General features: G+C 39.4%; 1 protein-coding gene across 5 annotated transcripts in view; it reads left to right on the top strand.

The window, feature by feature from the left end:
* NSMCE2 (NSE2 (MMS21) homolog, SMC5-SMC6 complex SUMO ligase) overlaps positions 1-20,141 on the top strand; it is a 213,731-nt gene that overhangs the window by 23,016 nt on the left and 170,574 nt on the right. For all 5 annotated transcript variants that reach the window (XM_032315665.1, XM_032315666.1, XM_032315667.1 and 2 more), the window contains one exon: positions 14,123-14,229. In XM_032315665.1, the coding sequence (XP_032171556.1) occupies positions 14,123-14,229 (107 nt within the window). The remainder of the gene's footprint in view (positions 1-14,122; positions 14,230-20,141) is intronic.

Genomic DNA, 20,141 nt, shown 5'->3' on the forward strand with positions numbered 1-20,141 from the left:
AGATTGCTGTTCCCCATCCCAGAGTTTCAGATCCACTTGTTTGGTGGAGGGCCTGAGAGCTTGCATTTCTACCAAGTTCCCAGGTGGTGCTAATGCACCTGGTCCGGTGACCACACTTTGAGAACTAGTGGGTTGGAGAAAACAAATTATAATAAAAAGCAATCATAATTTTGTGAGGTAATTATAGACTGAAAGCTGGTTGCTTTGATATCTGCTACATAAAAAATTTCTGTTGACTCATGTTTTCATATTTTATAGTAATAGTAAAACCATAATGATGACACTGAGAGACTTGATGATATTTGAAGTCTCTTCTGAGTCATTATGATAAGGTGAAATTATATCAAACGTGGCCTGTGTTATGTGGTAGAATGTGCTTTTTGGGATAATAATAGTTGTCTGGAAATTAGGAATCCGTGTGTGGAATACTTTCGGGTAGCTCTCCAGTTACCGCCATACTCACCAACACTTGATATGGGCAGTCTTCTTAACTTCAGCTATTCTAATAAATACGTGGTGGTATCTTACAGTGTTTTAATTTGCATTTCCCTGCTGACCAGTAATGTTGAATACCTTTTCCTGAGCTTCTTTGGCATTGACCTCTTTGGTGAAGCATCTACCCAAATCTTGTTCTGTTTGTTACAGCTTTTTATTATTCAGTTTTGAGAATATGAGTAACTTTATATTTTCTGAATACAGTTTTTTATGAGATATATGGTTTGTGAGTATTTTCTCCCACTCTGTGCTCTTAACAATTATTTGGAGGGACAGAAGTTTTTGATTTTGATAATCTCCAATTTATCAGTTTATTCTCTTACAGCTTGTGCTTTATTGTTGTATTTAAGAACTCTTCTTAACCCAAGATCTCAAAGGTCTGCTTTGTAATTTTTTCTAGAAGTTTTATAGCTTTAGATTTCACATTTAGGCTTATGATCCATTCTGACTAAATGTTTGTATTTGGCTCGAGGTATAGATCAAAGGTGTTCTGTTTTATGCAGATTGCCAGTTGTACCAGCAACTTGTTGAAAAGACTATTCGTTCTTGACTGAATTGCCTCAGCTCCTTTGTTAAATCAGTCATCCATATACAACTGTTTGTATTGCTGGACTCTGTTGTAGTCTGTTGATCTGTTTGCGTGTCTGTATCCCAGTACCTCCCTATTTGGATTACTGAAGCTTTATGGTAAGTCTTGAAATTGGGTAGTGTTGGGCCTCCAACTTTCTCTTTTTGAAGGTTGTTTTGGCTATTCTAGGTCCTTTGCATTTTCAATATGAATTTTAGAATCTGTGCCAAAGATTCTTTGAAATCTATGAAAAAGAGGTCATAGAATTTTGATTGGTGTTGTGTACCCTGCAACCTGAAAACTCCCTCAAGATGGTTGGGGGGGGCACAATCACAGGTTTCATCTCATGTTTCCTATCATCCTGATTCCGCTTCCTTGGATGACTTCTAGCATCTTGCAAACTGTTATTTATTTATATATTTTCAGTTTGAATTTTTTGTTTTAGGCAGGAGAATAAATTTGGTCCCTGTTACTCAGTCTTGGCCAGAAATGGACATACGATGGTAGGTTTTTGATAAACACGAGAGTACCCTCAGATTTGCTCTTGAGCACTGGTTACGACCTGGAAGAAGGACTGGAGGGAGAAGAGGGTGAAAAAGGAGGTCACTGACGAAGCAAAGCAGTAATCTGAGGAAGACGAAGTAAGGATTGAAATTCAGGCAGCTGTCGTTGGAAAGGGAGGAAAGGACAGAATAGTTGACTTGAGTGGGCCGAATTGCTAGAACCTGTGGAGGGTGTGGAGTGGTGTGGAGGATGCCAGGATGGGGGTCTGAAGTGACTTCAGGGTTTGGGTTTTGCCTGTTGTTCAGTTCACTTTGGCTACGGAGACTGGGTGCCTGTATGTGGGATGTGATCGATTGGAACCTCCCATTTTATAAATAGTACTGTAGTGTTACAGAACCAGTTCCTTACTCATTGAATATTAATAGTTCTTTATCTCTTAACTTCCTAGTTCATTGTAAGTGTCATCCAGAAACAGATACTAGTGGGTGATGATTGCCATTACAGAAGTAGTTTCCTTTCTCCAACAGAGTTCTCTGAGCTGTTTCTAGTAGATTTAAGTGTTTATGGATCATTATTTCTTTGTTAGAGAGGAAAGAGATGTTTTGAAGAAACAAGGAAACAAGGAAAACAGTTTTGGGAGTCACTACTGATTTAAGTCAGTTAAGGTTATGAAAATAAAACATCTTAGAAATGATAAGATACATAATGAAAAAAGAATTATAAGTTCTCAAGAACACATGCTGTTTGTAGGTGCAAAAATAAGGAAATATGCTGTGTCAGATGGAATAGTTATTACAATGGTTTTGGTAAATTATGGTAGATTTATTTTCGGGGGCTGTCAGTGATTTAAGTTTTAACAGATTGATTTGCCATAGTTTTTGTGAAATCAAATTTATTTATTTTTATTTGAGTATAGTTGGCACTGTTAATTAGTCTCAGATGTACAGCAAAGTAACTTGACACATTTTACATTACACCATGTTCACTGCAAATCAAGTTTATTTTACTTTTCCGAAAATAACAAACATAGAAATTATCCTCTGACAGGAATGGGATATACAGTTGTTCTCTCCTGTTGTGATTGTGCCTCTTACTCTTTCCTTAAAGAAATGTTTCTCAGAACAAACTACTTTAGACTAACATTTGGGAAATAAGTAACAGAGATTACAGTTCCTGTCATCATAGGTCTTATAATTTAATGAACTTCTTACCAGATTCCCAAGCTTATTTTTATAATATTTTATTTTAAAGTAGGCTCCATGAGCCCAGGGGCAGGGCTCAAACTCATGACCCTGAGATCAAGACCTGAGCTGAACTCAAGAATTGGACCCTTAACTGACTGAGCCACCCAGGCGCCTCTCTCAAACTTAGTTTTATATTTTTTGAGGACTTAATTTCTGTTTAATTAAAGTTTTTCATTAACTTTCTATTTTAAAGTAGGCTGACCCCATTTGAAATTTTTTCCTGGTATAAATTTATTCAAAATGAGTACAGAGATAGGCTGGTCTAAGGCAGTTGCTGTCTGTGTGCAAGCGAAAGATCATTAACCTTCTTTTTAATAGCAGTCTCATTTATGATTGAGTACCCTAGTTCCTCTTCATCTCCTGTCCCCCGTTTTTAATTGTGGTGACTTCCCTGGTACAGAAGGGATACTTTTTAGTCTAATACGAATAGATCTTATGAGGCATTTGGCAAAGTCTTAGGACTTGGAGAAATGGGTTATGCCCAGAGGGTGATAATTATTGAGATATTTAGGAGAATGGACTCTGTTATTTAATAGACCCCAATTTGAATGTTCCCTCTACAGCTTATTGGCTATATAACCTTGGTTCAGGATATTTAGCCTCTCTGAGTCCTTTGTTTTTGTTCCATCAAATGGGGATAATGATGGTGTCTTTTTCATAGAGTTATAAGGATTGAATGAAATGATGTGTATAGATTTCTTAGCATAGTGTCTGGCACATAATGCTTCGTAAATGTTATTTAATTTCTTGAAAGAAAACTAGTAATCAACACATGATCACAACGGTACACATGTAATTATAGCATTGTCATAGCCTTCACTGGTTAACCCATGACTGTAATTGTTTTTAATTTCTGGAGTCCATCTGTAAAAGGGACACCAGCAAATGAACCACATTTAGATGAAGGCAGGTTAGCTACATTGAATGAACTTGATGATCGTTCTTTATCCTGGAGAAACAAAGACTCACAGGTAGGAAATATTTAAATAAGAGCCACCTTCAGATCTTTGAAAAACTGTGGTCTGTGAGAGTTGCCTATTTCTGTGTGGCTCACTAAGTAGCTCTTCTGCAGCTCTGCTGTTGAGGGCCAGGGGCAAGTCCCACTTCTGATATTGGGGCATGACTTCGGTGGAATCACTTAACCTCTCTGAGCCTCAGTTTCCTCAACCATATAAAATGGAGAGTAAAATCACTATATGGAGGTTATGAGGTGTAGATAAGTTAATGTGCGTGAGAGAGCAGTTCAGATTTATTGTTGTCATTGCCTAGAATTATTCCAGGGTGGTGATGAATCAGCTCTCTCTTTGGAAGGGCTCTAATAATTAGAGCTGTTTGGCAGAGAACGAGCTTTCCCACCATACCAAGAGCCAAACAAAGGCAAGATAGTCATATCTGGTCTTTTTAGACATTTTTACATGGAGTGGAAATTTGTATGAGCTGTTTGAGAAAAGGCGTAGGGTTTACCTTGTGCGCTACTCTGTCTAGGTCACCCAGCAGAGTGCCAGGCATATGGTCTGTGCTTGGTAAACATTTATTCAGTGGTGAATGGAAGTTCCCCTCTAACCAACCATATTGTATTCTTTGTTTAGCATCTCTCCTTTCGTGTTTTTAATATGTTCATGTTTTCCCTGATATATTTGTTTGCCTTAATTTCTGTTGTCCTTTTTTAAAAGAGGGTGCCTTGGGTGCCTGGGTGACTCAGTTGGTTAAGTGACTGCCTTTGGCTCAGGTCATGATCCCAGAGTCCCGGGATTGAGTCCCACATCGGGCTCCCAGTCTGTGTCCCCACTGAGCTGCTTCTCCCTTTGACCTTCTCTCTTCTCATGCCTCTTTCTCTCTCAAATAAATAAATAAAATCTTTAAAGAAAATAAAAGAGGGTACCTTGTACATGGAATATTTCCATGGAATGAGAACCTCATTACAATGGTTGCTTCTGGGGGGGAGTTTGGGGATTGGAGGCACCTCATTATTATACTATTTGAATTTTTCAGCTGTGTACTTAATTCTCAACCCCATGCTTTATTTATTTTATTTATTTGTTTGTTTATTTACGTATTTTTGAGAGGGGGTGTGGCAGGGGGGAGAAGCAGACTCCCCGCCAAACAGGGAGCCTGAGGCTGGATTCCATCCGAGAACCCTGGGATCATGACCTGAGCCGAAGGCCAACACCAACTACTGAGCCACCCCGGCGGCTCCGTGGGTATGTTTTAAAATGGTAGCTACCCATTGCCTGGGATTCCTAGTGCTTGGGATTGCCTGGGATGCCTAGTGGAGAATAGATTTTATCCAGAGACCATATCTATGATTTTATGAACCTAATTTTTAATAGAATTTATTTCAAACACTGTTTTACCTTTACCATGGTGATTTATGGAATATTAACTACAATGTTCAAAGGAAATACCTATCTATGTAATGAAAGCTGGTCTCCATTACTCTGAGGTAGAACTGTGTAAGTTGATTTTACTTTCTCTCTCTCTCTCTCACAAGAAGGTAATATTTAGAAGAATTCCTTTATCTAGAGAACTGATCATTTATTACCCTGTGACTTTTGCATGAGTGGATTATTTATTTGTGTGGAGTAGTTCAGACCCTTATAGCATGTGCCTTCCATGCTAACTTTAAAGTTAGACCTGAGGTCAGTTCTTAACGTCACCATGTATTGACTGTGTGACCTGGGGCAAATGATTTAACCTCTAGGAGTATCAGTTTCCTTATCGAACTACTTGTAATAACACCTAATTCACATTGTTGTAACAAAGGATAGAATGAGTAGTGTGTTCAAAGTGCTGGGCACGTTGTCAGTACTCAGTGAAGATTTGTTCTTTTTTTTTTTTTTTTTTTTTTAAATCTGTATCTTTCTCCCCTTTGTTTCTCCCTGTGTTTTTGTTTGAGAATTTAAACTCAAAATCAGCCTCTTTGGAGAAGCGGGGAGAGCATTTGTTCAGCCTCTCCTGCAGTCTGGTAAACATCTGGGGTACAGCTATTCATCTTTCAAGATAGAGGACACATTTATCCCCTCACCTGTTAGACCTTTCCTACCTTCTGAGGGCGGGAGTAGCTGTTCCTTGCTTGATGGCATTTTTTTCCCTCCACCTGGCATGTAGTAAGTACTTAAGCATGTCCTAGGTGAATGGGTTTCTGGACATGAGTTGGTGGGGGGAAGTTTCCAGAGCTTCTCATTGAGCCTTGCAGTTTTATGAGCTCGAGTTAGTGCTTTGGTCTCAAGTTAGAAAAAACAGCTGAGAGAGTTAAAGAGGTGACCCTCACTTGATACCTTTTGGTTCTAAGGGTAAAATGCTTCCAGCATTTAGGCTAATTACATTTGCAGAATAGTTTTCTGTGGGCAGGTGCTGTGCTGATTTTGTTTGTGTTTTCTCATTTAGTACTTGTCTTGGCTTTATGAGTTAAATACTGTTACTGTACCCATTCCACAGAAGAGGAAACTCTAATACAGTGACTGACCAAAGACTACATAGCTAGCGAGTAGTAGAGCCTAGATATGAATATAATCTGACTCCGGAGCTGGCTTTTTGAGTTCCTGTATTATACAACTTTCCTCTTCTGTATAATTGACAAGAAAGTTGTACAAATGAGTAAAGAGGATTATAAAGGTCACTATTTCTTGAAGATTTCTCCCATTTCACTGCATTTATAGTTGTGTAGCGGTTTGTACCATACCCTGTTCTACTCTTCACTATTATTTCTGGTGGGAGGCAGTTACAGAATGTGGATCTGGTTTTTACTTTTCCTCCACACTACTATCTGTGGGGAGGAATAATTATGGCTAAAGTACAGTGTAGTGAGAAGTAATAAGTTTCTATTAAATATTGCTCAAGCAGTGAGTAAGTCATTAAATTTGACTCCTGATGAATATATAATGATTGCTTAATACTAGGCTGCCAGGAAAAACACACACACACCCACTCACGGAGGTAAGTGTGTATGTAGGTATATGTTGCTAGGGATAGTTGGAGCTGTATTTTAAGAGAGGAAGGGGTTTTTTTGTTCTTTTTTTTTTTTTTTTTTTTTTTGTAGAGGGAGGGGAAGATGATTTCGACTGTCGTTTGTTTGAGTTCATCCTGAAAGATGAAATTTCTTGTTTACAAAATATAGAAGAATCTCAGAAGAGATTAGGAAGAGATTTCTCAGTTTCAGGAAGTAAAATCTCTCTATTCCACATCCCATCTGTTCTAGAAAATTTAAAATCCAATCAGGCGATTTTCTGATGAGTTTTCTTCCCTGCTCCTTGCCAAAATGGACATATGTACTTTATGGCCTGGATATTTATCAGATCCTTCTGGATGTGTGATTCATGTTGAATTGGAGTCAGCAACCCAGAACACTAAATGACTGCTTTGTCTTAGTCCATCATGTTATTGATCAAATGTGTGGAGTTGAGTTTAATCAACTATATGTAATTGATATTGTTCCTCTTCAGACATGCCCGTATATGACTTTGTAGAATAAAGAACACCAGATTCTGCAATGTTTATTTGTTTAGGACAAAAATTCAGGAAACAACTTGGCCAGGGACAAAACTATGTAATTGAATCAGGAACGAAATTGGAAGGGATAAGTGGATGAAATTTATCCTAAGGGTGTGCCCCCCTAACACACACACACACATTCACATGTGTCCTCGTTGTAAAGGTAGAGAAGTTTTATGGACCTATAAGACATGAAGCATTTGGTCCTATTCTGGAGATTAGGGAGGGTTCTGGAACAGGATCTGTGGCTGAGATCATAGAGAACAGCAGAGCAAAGCAAAACGACATCTGGTAGTGTGGAGAGGTGGTACCAAGATGTGTATGGACACGCTAGGGAAAAGATCAGGGAAAATGTCCTCTGTTTCATGTCTGTTTCACTGAAGGCAGTTCTACTTAGGACCTCAGGGGTTGCTAAGAGAACTTGCTTGGCTGTAGGTACTACATGTGCTTGGCCCTGTTTCAGCTGTATTTCCCAAACCCCAGAACTGGGCCTTAGGGAAGAGACTTTATTTCTCTCTAGTGCCTATGCCTTAGGCTGCAGCTCTAGGCAGCCATGGCTAGGGAGGAGCCTCATTTAGAATAGTTGGTCTATAGGCTGCATCTTTTGGCTGCATCCCTCCCTTCTTGCCAAACTGGTCGCTGGTCTGGAAGAAGAGCTTGATAGGTCTACTGACCATGCCCACTTGGACATGGAGAAGCCAAGATAAAGAATCTTCTGCTCCCTCATTTTTAACCATTGGCCTAAAATGGCATTGTATTGAGCAAATAAGATGTGAAGAGACCCTAGACAGTCTTGGAACTCAACCTGAATGACGAACTCTCATGAGTCCATGCTGTGCTGCTTACGAATCACCATGTTGCTACAGGCGTATTACCTGTATCTTTTGGTTATAAATGGAGGACTGGGCATTTGTCTCACACAAGTCTACAGATAAAAGTAGCTAGTTTGTCATCTCCCTTCCATTCCCCCCTGCCTCCAAACCTCTTTGTTGGCCTCATTTTGGCCCCGGTCTTTCATATTTGAGACACTGACATTGATTGCTACTATTTTGCTTCTATAACTTGTTCCTGCCATCACCTTTCTCTCATTGAAGCCTCATGAATTTTGTTTTAAGTTGAAGTGATTGCAACACGAAATCACCCATTTCAGCTTAGTGTTGTACAGATCATATAACTTTAATGCCTTTTTCAACACTTCAAACAGGGAATAGTAATAGTTAGAACATTGCTGTTAGTGCATTTTGACATTGAGTAACAGATGACGTGTCTAATGACTAGCGTGGCTGCTTAGATTGCATAATTATAGGTTTGTTTGACTTTAGGAAAACCATATGCAGGCCAACTGCATCCATTCAGATACTCCGTATATTCTATAAATGTCAGAGCACTTCAGTCTAAAAAGAAGTATTCTTTCAGTGACTGTCATTCTTCTAAGGTTTGCCACTGAACAGGAAAAAGAAAAGTGAAACAGAAACCATCTTTTAAAAATGGGTTTCATTCTATGGCCCTCTCTGTTCTAAATAACATTTGTATAAAATGTTCGGGTACCATTAACAGTCCACAGTGTTCAGGATGGTGCTAACCAGGATCCCTTAGCACAGACATGCAGATTTGAAGGACAGTCCTGCTACTGGCGTACTTACAGAAAATTGTAATTTTATACTGTAAATCAGAGATTATCTGTGCCCTGTGGACTTGATTTGCTGGGGCCTGGGTGGGGGATATATTGAAGCAAGTTTTTGTGCTAACTTCTTGGAACAGTTTCCAAATTAATGCACCAGATGGGTTACACAGGCCTCACAGACTCCCTGAGCTCTCCGTGAGACTTCCCTGTGTAGTTACTGGCCTACAAAGGAATGTTCAAGTATATCGCTTAGGTTCATTTGAGTAATACAGGCGCAGGTTGATTATAATAAATGCTCATTGAATGGCACATCGAAGAAATGGGAATATTCCTAGATTGCCCAGACCCCATTTGGCCAGGGGAAGGCAGTCAGAGGCATAGATTGTAGGAATGGTTTTGAAACTGCTCCACTCAGAAGTATCTCTGCAGGGCGCCTGGGTGGCTCAGTAGGTTAAGTGGCTGCCTTCAGCTCAGGTCATGATCCTGCCATTCTGGGATCAAGCCCTACATCAGGCTTCCTGATCAGCGGAGAGCCTGCTTCTCCCTCTCCCTCTGCCTGCTGCTCTGCCTACTGTGATCTCTCTCTGTGTCAAATAAACAAATAAAATCTTTAAAAAGAAAGAAAGAAAGAAGTATCTCTGCAACATGAAGACTTCCCCCTTGAACATGTCTCTGCTGCTGCTTCCACTTCTGTGGCTGCTGCACCTGGGGCCCTCAGCCTCATGCAGGTCTGATTTCCTAGCAGCGAGAGTCGATTTCCTTATCTCCTGGCATCGGTGGGTGGTGACTTGGTTGCCTTTACAGCCCCTTCCGCTGGCCTTGCTGATGTGAAAAGTCGCTCTCTTCACCACCATGAAAATTTAGTAGTCTTCTAAAAGGGAAGAATCATTTTCTTTTTCTTAACAGTTTCCTCTTTGTTAGGAATTTGGAAGAGCTTTTATGGGACCATTTGAGTGACAGTCCGTAGTGTCCCACTTGGAATGGATCACCAAGTGGCTGAGATGATAAGGTTGGGGGCCTTGTTCCCTGTTGTTCCCTGGAAATTCATGGAGGAGTTGAAGGTGCTTGCCCTTCTCCTCATGGTTACGCATCTGTTAACACAGTCGGGCAGGTGTGCAAACTTGGCCACTAGAAAGCCTGAGTTGGCAGCCTTGCTGCGCTCCTCATTACTCTGGTGCTGAGCGGGTCCCTTCAGCGGCTCAGTGTCTCACCTTCTCGTCGGTAAAGTGCAGATAAAGGAGTTGCTGTGAGGTTTACTGCAAATGGTGTGTTCAGTATAATCTTGGCGCATAATATAGTGCTTACTAATTATTAGCTACAGCTATGATTATGTATTTTTTTTCTTGTCGTTACTGCTTTCCATGCTTTTATCAGCTGCACTGATCTATAATGCCAGGCTTTTCTGGTACTGTAGTGCTTTCCTCTCTGGGATTGTCATTCTGTGGATGTTAACATTATTGGTTTGCTTCTCTTACCCCTCCCTCCCTTGGCCCCAGGTGCTGGTGCCGAGCTTTATCTGATGGAAAGATCACCATGAAAATACAATGGGCAAATGAGTTTATATCCTATGTCTTCATTACACTTTAATTCAATAGATATCTGAGGCTGGACAGTTTATAGTTTGATGAAAGTTTAATTTTCAAATTTATTAAATAATGCCATGTGAGACCATTGAAGGGAAAGAGATGCTGTAGTTCTTCACTAGCTCCCAAGAATACCAAAGCATCCTTCTCACTCCCAAATGGGTTCAAATCTCCTTGGAAAAATGAGACAAAGGCACATAAGAAGACAAGATTATTTGTGGCTCAAAGTTTCAAAGTATCAAGTATAGTTGTTAAGATAAATTAAGGAAAGGAGGAGATCTTTCTAGGCTAGCAAGGTTTAAAAGCAGGTAGGGCTTGAGCTCCCCGCCCCCACCCTTGAAGGATGTATAGGATTTAGTTTGGTGTCGATTTTTAGGAAGTCTTTCCTGTAAGAGTGGGGGAATTTTGGTAGTGGGATTATTATAAGGGCAGTAAAGGAGCAAGGAAACTTTGGCTGGTCAGTCCCTACACACTCGCCCCACCACCCCTTCACTTTTTAGTCAACAGCCAACTCCCTGTGTCTGTGTTCGTTCCAAGTTCCTCTTGAATCCTTCCGGGATTGATTTGGCCTGTTTGCCTTTCTTCCTGCAACACCATGCTCTTTCCTCACCTCAGTTGTTAATAGGGCAGGACACAGATTCCCTATGCCTTCCGCAGCCCGGTGTTCCTGAAACATGAGTAGAAATCACGGTTTTAAGAGAGATTCTTATCACAATAGGAAAATAAAGGTTAACAAGAAGAACAGCAAGAATCACCAAAAGAATCTTGAAATATAAGGTTGCTACTCGACAGGGATGTTCTCATGGCCTTTCTTCCAGATTCCTTTTGCTGTAGGACTCCTAGTTCTTAGGTCTCTGGTCTCCAGCGCTCTTCTGCAATGGACCGAGACACTGACTTTTTAGCCAAAGTGATCTGAGCTGGCTCACATCCAGGTGGGGTGTGTGGGTCTCAGTTACTCTCAGGACTAGCTTCCTGATCTTTTCTGGTGTTTTCCATCTTGCCTCTGGCTGAACTATTCATCACTTAGGTCCTTCAGCATGTCCCAGCATTCTTGGGCCCTGGAGCCTTTGCTGAGGCTACCGGGAACCACACATGGCTTCCAGAGATTCTTGCCTTAGGCTTCATGCTATCAAACCTGGCCCAGCCATCATTCGTTTTCTTCTTTGCAGGCAGGGTCTCCTTGGCCTTGTGATTTGAAATTGCCATGTGGTTCAAGTCTTGCTAGCGTCCTTGGGACTTTGATAATGAGAACCATGATCCCATTTGTTTTATTTTGCCAACTCTTTCATAGCATTTTTAATTTCAAAAGCACATTTTTATGTGCTTTCAAAAATAAACTCATTTAATTCCAGAGGGAGATTGCCAACATTATATCAATTTCCATAGATTAACCAAATACAGTAAAATGCCTGCCTTTGTAGAAGTCATAAACCATCAGGATATAAATTGCTTAAAATTCTCTTTCTGGTCACCAAGTAATTAATGTGGTTTTTAACAAACGGTTGCTGTATACATAGCAGATACATGTTGGTATCAGCAGCACCTGAACAGTTTGTCTCCCTTTTTAACATTTGGACATTTTCACAACACTGACAGTTTTATTTGTAATATGACTTGAGTCCTTGCTCATGCACGATTTTGTTAAAAATGTTGTATTTAATTTTGGGAATGCAAAGACAGATTTTTCTTATGTAAATACTGCTCCCTTCCCCCTCCTCAAAACCAAAAAAACTTATATCAGGGTATATATACAGTCTCTGAAGTCTGGGTAATATAAAGCAAGAGACATTGTACCAGAAGCAAGTTAATCCAGGAGATATTTTCTGAAATGTGTTTATAATTGACTATCGTAAAATTGAAGCATAATTTTAAAGTCTAGGAAAATCACTTTCAAAAGCCAAATGTAAATGCATTTTATATTATTTATTGACTTTGGGATATGTCCTATTGTTCTACAGAGTAGACAAGAAATCCTGACATTTGTCTGAGCTAGGGTATTTGAATGGAGAATCTTTGAGTGTGTGCATTTCCAAATGTGACTAAGTCAGCTTTACCTTCTTTTCATTCAGCTTTTTTAATATTAAAATTTGTATATTTTGTGTTCTTGATCTTCCCCTGATCTATTAAATTGTGTGTTTAGAGCTTGAAAAAAAGTTTAAAATCACTTAACATTTCTTCACTTTTCCAATCTGCTAGCCACTCTGTATAGTCTCCTGTTATGCAAGGGTATTTTAATTTTTTAAACATAGTAAGCATAATTGTTTCATACTCTAACTGATAGATAATTCCAATATCTGAAATATTTGTAGATCTGTTTCTGCCGATTTTTACTCTTGGTATCGTGTTTTCTTGTGTTTTTTAAGGTTTGTAAGGTTTTTCTGTTGATTTTGTTCTATTTTTCCCCTCCTGTAATCTGCTCATTCTCCTGCATAATTATTTGTATGGATTAGTAGAGGCCTAGGATAAAAAATGTCTTTTTCAGAGGGGAGTACCTGGAGGTACTCAGTGTGAGACCACCTCACATAGATCAGAGCTTGGGTTCCCCGGACCACTCAGATGAGGGGAACCCAGGTTGCAAATCCAGGAGAGCTGGCTTCTGGCCACAGGTTCTCAGAAACAGGTTTGTTTTCTTTCTCTCTTACCTCTTTTCTGCTCAGTGGCCAAGACCAGCCCTGCTGCAGCCTGGAGGACCAAGGGTGGCATTACTTTGGTTTCTCTGTATTTTGAGGAGTAAAGACCCAGTTGACACAGGGGAGGGTATGTGACTGTGTTGTTCTATGCTCTGCCTTGCTTTTCTTATTTTCTCTTGATGTTGCCCTGGTTGTTTCTGTCTGGTAACTTTATTTTAAGGAGTTTTCTTCCTTCCTTCTTTCCTTCCTTGCTTCCTTCCTTCCTTCCCCCCTTCCTTCCTTTATATTAACTGAGCATTTTTCTGCTTTTCAGTAGAATTGGTCCATGTAACCTAATGTACTGGAAATGGAAATCCTTATTTGATCTTTAATAATCCTGTGGGTGCATGTGTACCTCGTGCTGCTGGGCTGATTTAACTGAAAAGGAAAAACTGAAAAGGAAACAGAGGTCCAGAGAAATGTAGTGGTTGATTTATGATCACACAACTAAATGGCACAGCTTCAAACTCCCAAGTCTTAAGTCTACTTTCTTTTTCCACCCCAGCCTTTGAGCTTGCTTCTACTGGGTGTGTTCTCAGAATTTTGAATGAAGCAGGCCTATGTTAAGGAGGTCTTTAAAAAATATGCAGTACCTTTTACAGAACTGTTTAGATCATTGACTGGTAAGGGTTATATGGAAGCGACTTTTCCCAGAGATGGCATTTTATTTTTTATTTATTTATTTATTTATTTATTATTATTATTTTTAAAGATTTTATTTATTTATTTGACAGAGAGAAATCACAGGTAAGCAGAGAGGCAGGCAGAGAGAGGAGGAAGCAGGCTTCTCGCGGAGCAGAGAGCCCGACGCGGGGCTCGATCTCAGGACCCTGGGATCATGACCTGAGCCAAAAGCAGAGGCTTTAACCCACTGAGCCGCCCAGGCGCCCCCCAGAGATGGCATTTTAAATGCACAATAGTAATTTGCTTTCTTTCTCTTACAGCTGAAGTGAGTAGTGAATACAGTATGGACAAGGCAATGGTCGAATTGGCCATGATGGATCGGGAACTAAGCCATTACGTAAAGGCTGTTCAGTCTGCAATAAGTCATGTAAGTTTATACCACTCACCTGGTAATATTTGGTTACAGCTCAGTGACCTGGAAACAGAAACATATCATCAAAATTCTTTTCTAACCTTTAATATTTCCTTATCATTACTATAGCAGTCATTAATTTCTTCTTAGTTAAGAAGTTTATAGAAAAGGAATCCAAAATAGTTTCCCAGCTCGGCCACCTAGGTTTATTTAGAGTGTTACATCTATTTTAGATTTTCTTGCCCTTTTTTGAGGGAGAGGGAGGTCTTGAAATCTTTAGTGGAAGCCCCCTTCGAATGGGAGTAGAATTCTTATGAAATGCTAAAAAGGTGCATAAAACGTGTTTTTATTGTTATGTTTACTGCAGCATACACTTTAGACCAGGCTGAGTTACTCATTCTCCAGCTTTAACTAATATGCAGCTATTGCAAAATTCATAGGCTCAGATAATATGGGAGAGTTTTAGAGCAAGTTTAAAAATAAAGAAGGCTGACATTTTAGTTTTTCCAGAAGCCACACTTATTTTTGTTGACTCCAGCTGTCACAAAAACAACACATAAGGCAGTTAAGGTGGGAACATAGTGACATCCTTTTCAGCAGTACCGGGTTGAGTAAGAAATGAGCAATATGATTGCAGTAATATTTCTGAGAAGTCCTTTGTCCTCTGAGCAGTGGAAACTCCCCTTTGAACTGATTTCAAATACCTGTGTAATAGGGTGTCTTGTACTTCTGATTTCTTTATTTGCCTTTTGTTACTTCTACCTATGGGAAAAATGCCAAAAATCAAATACTTTAGAAGATTGGCTACTATTCAGTGGAAGATAAACTTTTAAGAATGTTTTATTACTTAAGCTTTACTTAAATGGGCATTACATAATTATATGTTTATTGTTTTATGAAGTTCTGTGTTTTCTAAAAAAATTTTTTGTGTTTTTTTTTCTTTTTTAATGGCTAATAGTTATTAAGTATAGTATTTGTGAGTTAAGCATATCTGCTAATATCCAAGAAGTGTAAACTCATTCAGCTTGTAAAAGTCTGATTTTTTTTTTACCACTGTGGCTGTTAGTCCTCGGACTGTGAATATTCCTTCCACAGGAAACTACGGAAGTGGATAACAAAAAGCACTTTGACCAGAGGTTTTCAGCTCCCGCTGACCCTCAGAACCATCCTGTCCCTATTCTAATGAGATTCTGATTTCATTTCTGGAGCAGGATTGGGTCACCGGCGTTTTTTAAAAAACTCATTCTAATATGTATCCATGGTTAGAGACCAATGACTTAAAAGAACAAGGCTGACTTTATAGAACAAAGTCTGTTTGCCACCAAAATCAGAGTTGGGCCTCTTACTTAGATCAGTCCTGCTTTGACCCTTACTTAACATTCTATGGAGGTTATTTGATAGGCCTTTCTATCTTTACCTTTGATGTTGTGCAATGTGATAGCATAGTGTACATAATAGATAAGAAATCAGATTTTGGAAGTTAAAGAACTCAATATGAATTTTTTTTCTCTCTTAAACTCTAGGATTCACAGATGTAGGGACATAGTGGGGATATGACTTTATTTTGAGGGAAATATTTTGCACTATTCATTGACTATGCTCTCTACGTGCATAGAAGTCACAGATGTTTCTATCTTACTGCTTACTTTGGGGAGGAGTGAAAAATGAACAGCAGCTTGAGAAGGGCCAGAGTGGTGCAGTTCCTTAGGAATAGCAATGGCCTAGAGATCAGAAACTCTTCCACTCTTGGTTCTTCCATTTCCTACGTTATGATCCTGGGTCAAGAAACTTAACCTTTAGGAACCTCATGTTCTTCATGTACAAAATTCTTGGCCTGCCTATTTCAGAAGATTATTATGTGAATCAGATTAGATACTATGTATCAAACCTTTGACCTTCCTAAAATTTGATGGAGACATAAGATACTGGGTTTTTGCAAATTCAGAATTCCAAATATATTCCTTAAAAAAGGTGGAACAAGATCTTTCTGAAAGGCAAGTAGTACTCCCATTACTTCAACATTGGCCAAAATTCTGACCCATCCTGTAATTTCTCTGTTGGTAAATTTTCATGTAGTCACAGCAATGGAAAAAAAAAAAGTTTTTTAATCATCACGGAGCATTAGAGCGTATTGTTTAAATAGAAGTCTCTCTCCTGCTTCACCTTCACAAGATTCTGAAGGTCAGACCTTCAGAAAAGGCTCTGAAAAGGCTTTAGAAGTTTCCTTGGGAACCTTAGAGATGTGGATCCATTTACCAGCAATCTCTGGGAAGTCCCTTTGGCATCCAACAGAAGCTCTCAGATTGCCTGTCTTTGTCCTCTGAGAAAATAGAGCTACCACAGTCTATAATGCCTGAAGATTTTATTTAGAATCGGTATTTCTTTCAGTGCTCTGCAACTTAAAAAAAAAAAAAAAAAGTTAAGACTTTGTCCAAGCTAGTTGATAGAGGGAATATTATACAGTGATTCCTAACACCCCCCCCCCACCCAAATCACAGTCTCTAAGTCATTTATTAAAACATTCAGGATACATGGGTGTATACCTGTCACAGGTCTTTAGAATATTCATGTCAAACCACAGAGAGATGTGTCTGAACTCTTTGGAGACTTTCATTCATGAAGCACACACATGATGAAAGTGCTTTGACACCCTGTGGTGCAGTTACTTCTTTTCTCACTGGGACTGCCAGGGAAAAACTTGTCTCAGTTTCATGCTGAGAACAGTGATGTTCTGAACATTACGCCTGATGACCTAATGTTTTTTTCCCCCGGTTTCTAAGCTCTTATTATTTGAGTGTATTGAAGGGGTACCGTTGTTCTCTCATTGTTCTCAAAAGGGGGCTTCTTGTTTTCAAACATTCACTGAATAAATATTTACTAAATACCTATGTGCAAGGTACTTCTGGGTGCACGAACTAGGTCAGTCACCAAAGCCCACATGACCACCAACTTCAGGATGTCTAGAGTCTAGAGAGAGAGACAGACGTTTAACAAAGAGCCATACAGATCTTATTTAATGACTTGTGGTGTGTGCAACAAAAGGAAAATAAAGTATTCAAGGAGACTTAATAACTCAGGGGGCATGGTACTGCTGGGGGTTGGGAAACTCCTTCCTGAGGACGTGGTATGTAATCCAAGAGGAAAGTCGAAGGAGCCTCGACATGGGGATCATGGTCTATGACTTCTCTGTCTCTGTGACTTCTGCCTGAAATGGAAGCATCTTTTTACTGTGTCAATGTCAGAGTTTCAGGCAATTTGGGAAACTAGGCCAGAGAAAGCCTATTTTTATATATAGAAAGTTTAAAATATGCAGAGTAGTTGAGTAACATACGTAAGGCTGTTCAGTGATTCATTCATTCACAATAGGAGGGCCTACTGTGTGCCAGAAACTGAGTAGTAATGCAGGTCACGGCAGTAGTTGATTTAAGGATCATTTTATTACTGGTACTCTGCTTATCAAGCCATTTCACTAGTTGAGCAGGGATTATGCCTCTCAGAGTGAAACCTTGAATTGGTATTGAATGAACATTGGTAATGCTGTGTGTTTCCAAACTGTGTATTTTAGTGTTTATGGGATTGTTTAAAAGTAAGCCTATAGTCCCATCTTGGGGCTTCAGATGCCAGAGAGTGGATACCAGTTTGGTTCAGGAAATCTTCAAATCCATTTTCAGGTGTGTGTTTCTCCAAATAAGAGATGATAAAGGGTCTAACCACTGTCATGGGGATGGTCCTTGCAGCCAATCACCTTAATTCTGGTGAAAAAGGATGAGCACCATGAAGCTGAATGATAGATGTCCTAACAGGCTCAGATTAGTTCCTCACATTATTAGGAGTCAGGGATACAATATGCATCCTGGGTGCTTTTTGATAAGCAGTTCAGTCCTAGAGCTTAGCAGAAGTAACCTACACTGTGAGATTCATATTATACTTTGGTGTTTATTTTTTTGTCATGCTGCTTAATTGTGTAATTTCAGTTCAACAAACTTTAAATCTTTGCCAGATTTTACCTGTATACTATTCTTTTAGTAGGGACTGCTTCCGTGTGTTAATTTTTTTGGAAAATCAGAGTATGTGTATTTTCCTTACTTTCCTCCGATACTACTTTCCTCTGTGCTATGTGTATCTTCTAGATTATGTAAGATTTTTTTTAAAGCATTTAAATTGGATTTCTGCCATATATTTAGTTTTTGTTTTCTTAAGTCAGTGTTTTATAACAGTCCCTACCTGGGGAGGGTGATTATTTTTATTAACCGAATAAGAGCAACTAGGTGCTAAATTGGTCTGCTTGTGTTGTTTCTTATAAATCTGTTCATGGATAGCCCTGTGTACTGTTGTTTTTACTTGATAAGCTAACCTGAATATTTAATCTGCCCTTTCAAACGAATGTGGTGAGAGTTAGAAAAGTAGAAATATACCTCAGGTAAACTGTTGAAACCAACACAATCTTAGGTATAATAAAAGAACAAGGTGGGTCAAAGGTATAGCTTACCTCAGCCTTGTCATTATGCAACTACATGGTTGAGAACGTTTTTTGACATATCACTTCCCTCTGCTTCCTCACCCTTCACCCTTCATCGGTTGGTAAGCTTTGCCTTCTGTAAATCTTATACCTTAACACCCACCACTTGAACATGAAATCATATGAGGTATCTTGCAAGTTGGGAGTTACCATTTTACTTTAACCAGATTTGGGAAGCATTTCTTACTTAGAAAATGAATGTTTTATAGTATCTGAAGGAAGTTTCAGGCCAGAGGATGTAATTTATTAGATACGATCATCTACTGACTAAACAGAAATGTACTCCACATTGTGAGTCATTGACAAAAGGAGAAGAAGGGGAAGTTAGTTGGGGGGTTAAAAAATTTGGGGACAGAAGATTCCTGAGCATGAGAGAAATTAGATATCAGCAGAATAGCAAGGAGGTGAGAGGTGCTGGTGGAAATAGTGAAAATCTCTTGGAGCCATTTGGGAAAGAACTGAAGAAGACCCTCTTTGCTGCTCCCTGTATTTGACACAAGATGGTGCACGGTCTTGCACCACTTTTCTTGTCAAAAGTTTCCTAATGGGGACGCCTGGGTGGCTCAGTTGGTTGGGCGGCTGCCTTCGGCTCAAGTCATGATCCCGGTGTTCTGGGATCAAGTCCCGCATCGGGCTCCTTGCTCGGCAGGGAGCCTGCTTCTCCCTCTGCCTCTGCCTGCCATTCTGTCTGCCTGTGCTTGCTCTCTCGCCCTCTCTCTCTGATAAATAAATAAAATCTAAAAAAAAAAATTAAAAAAAAAAAGTTTCCTAATACTTCATATATGACCCTTTTTGTCTCTAGGAGTGTTGCCCAGGTGTGGGAATTAAGCAAGGGGAAAAAAAAGTTGACTTTGGGTATTCACTTTTCAGCTACTTGGCCCGGAATGTGTCTCTTTCTGTGATTACTGGTAATTACTTTCTGTTCTGGTGCTTTAGAACTCCTTCTGCAGTTATGCCCCAATTAAGGTTGTGTTTGGTACCATTTTGTCTATTCTACAGAGAGAGTAGGTAGGTCTGGATACAGTATTTCACTAATTGAGTTACTTCTGTAGGAAAGAACCTATATCTAAATCTTGTAGGTCACCAAGTGTTGTCGCTGCTTTTAGGTGAACATTCTGCTTGTGCTATCATGAGACTGATTTTCACGGGTGGTTTATAGAAATCCATCTTAGTGTTTTGTAGGTATTAAGTGTTGGAATTTAATCAGAATTATAAAATGTTTATACTCTACTGGGACTTAATGTGTCTCCAGTGCAGCATTTTCAAAAGTTTCCTCCGTAATACCGATTAATCAGGATGTGAATAAGTATAATAGGAAAAAGGATTTTGTGGTCAAATAAGTTTGGGGAATGCTTGATTGAAAGAATTTCCTTAAAGACTCCAAAGCCTTTAATATGCTTTTATGCAT

This window comes from Mustela erminea, chromosome 16, assembly GCF_009829155.1.
Source record: "Mustela erminea isolate mMusErm1 chromosome 16, mMusErm1.Pri, whole genome shotgun sequence".
In the NCBI taxonomy this organism is placed as follows: domain Eukaryota; kingdom Metazoa; phylum Chordata; class Mammalia; order Carnivora; family Mustelidae; genus Mustela; species Mustela erminea.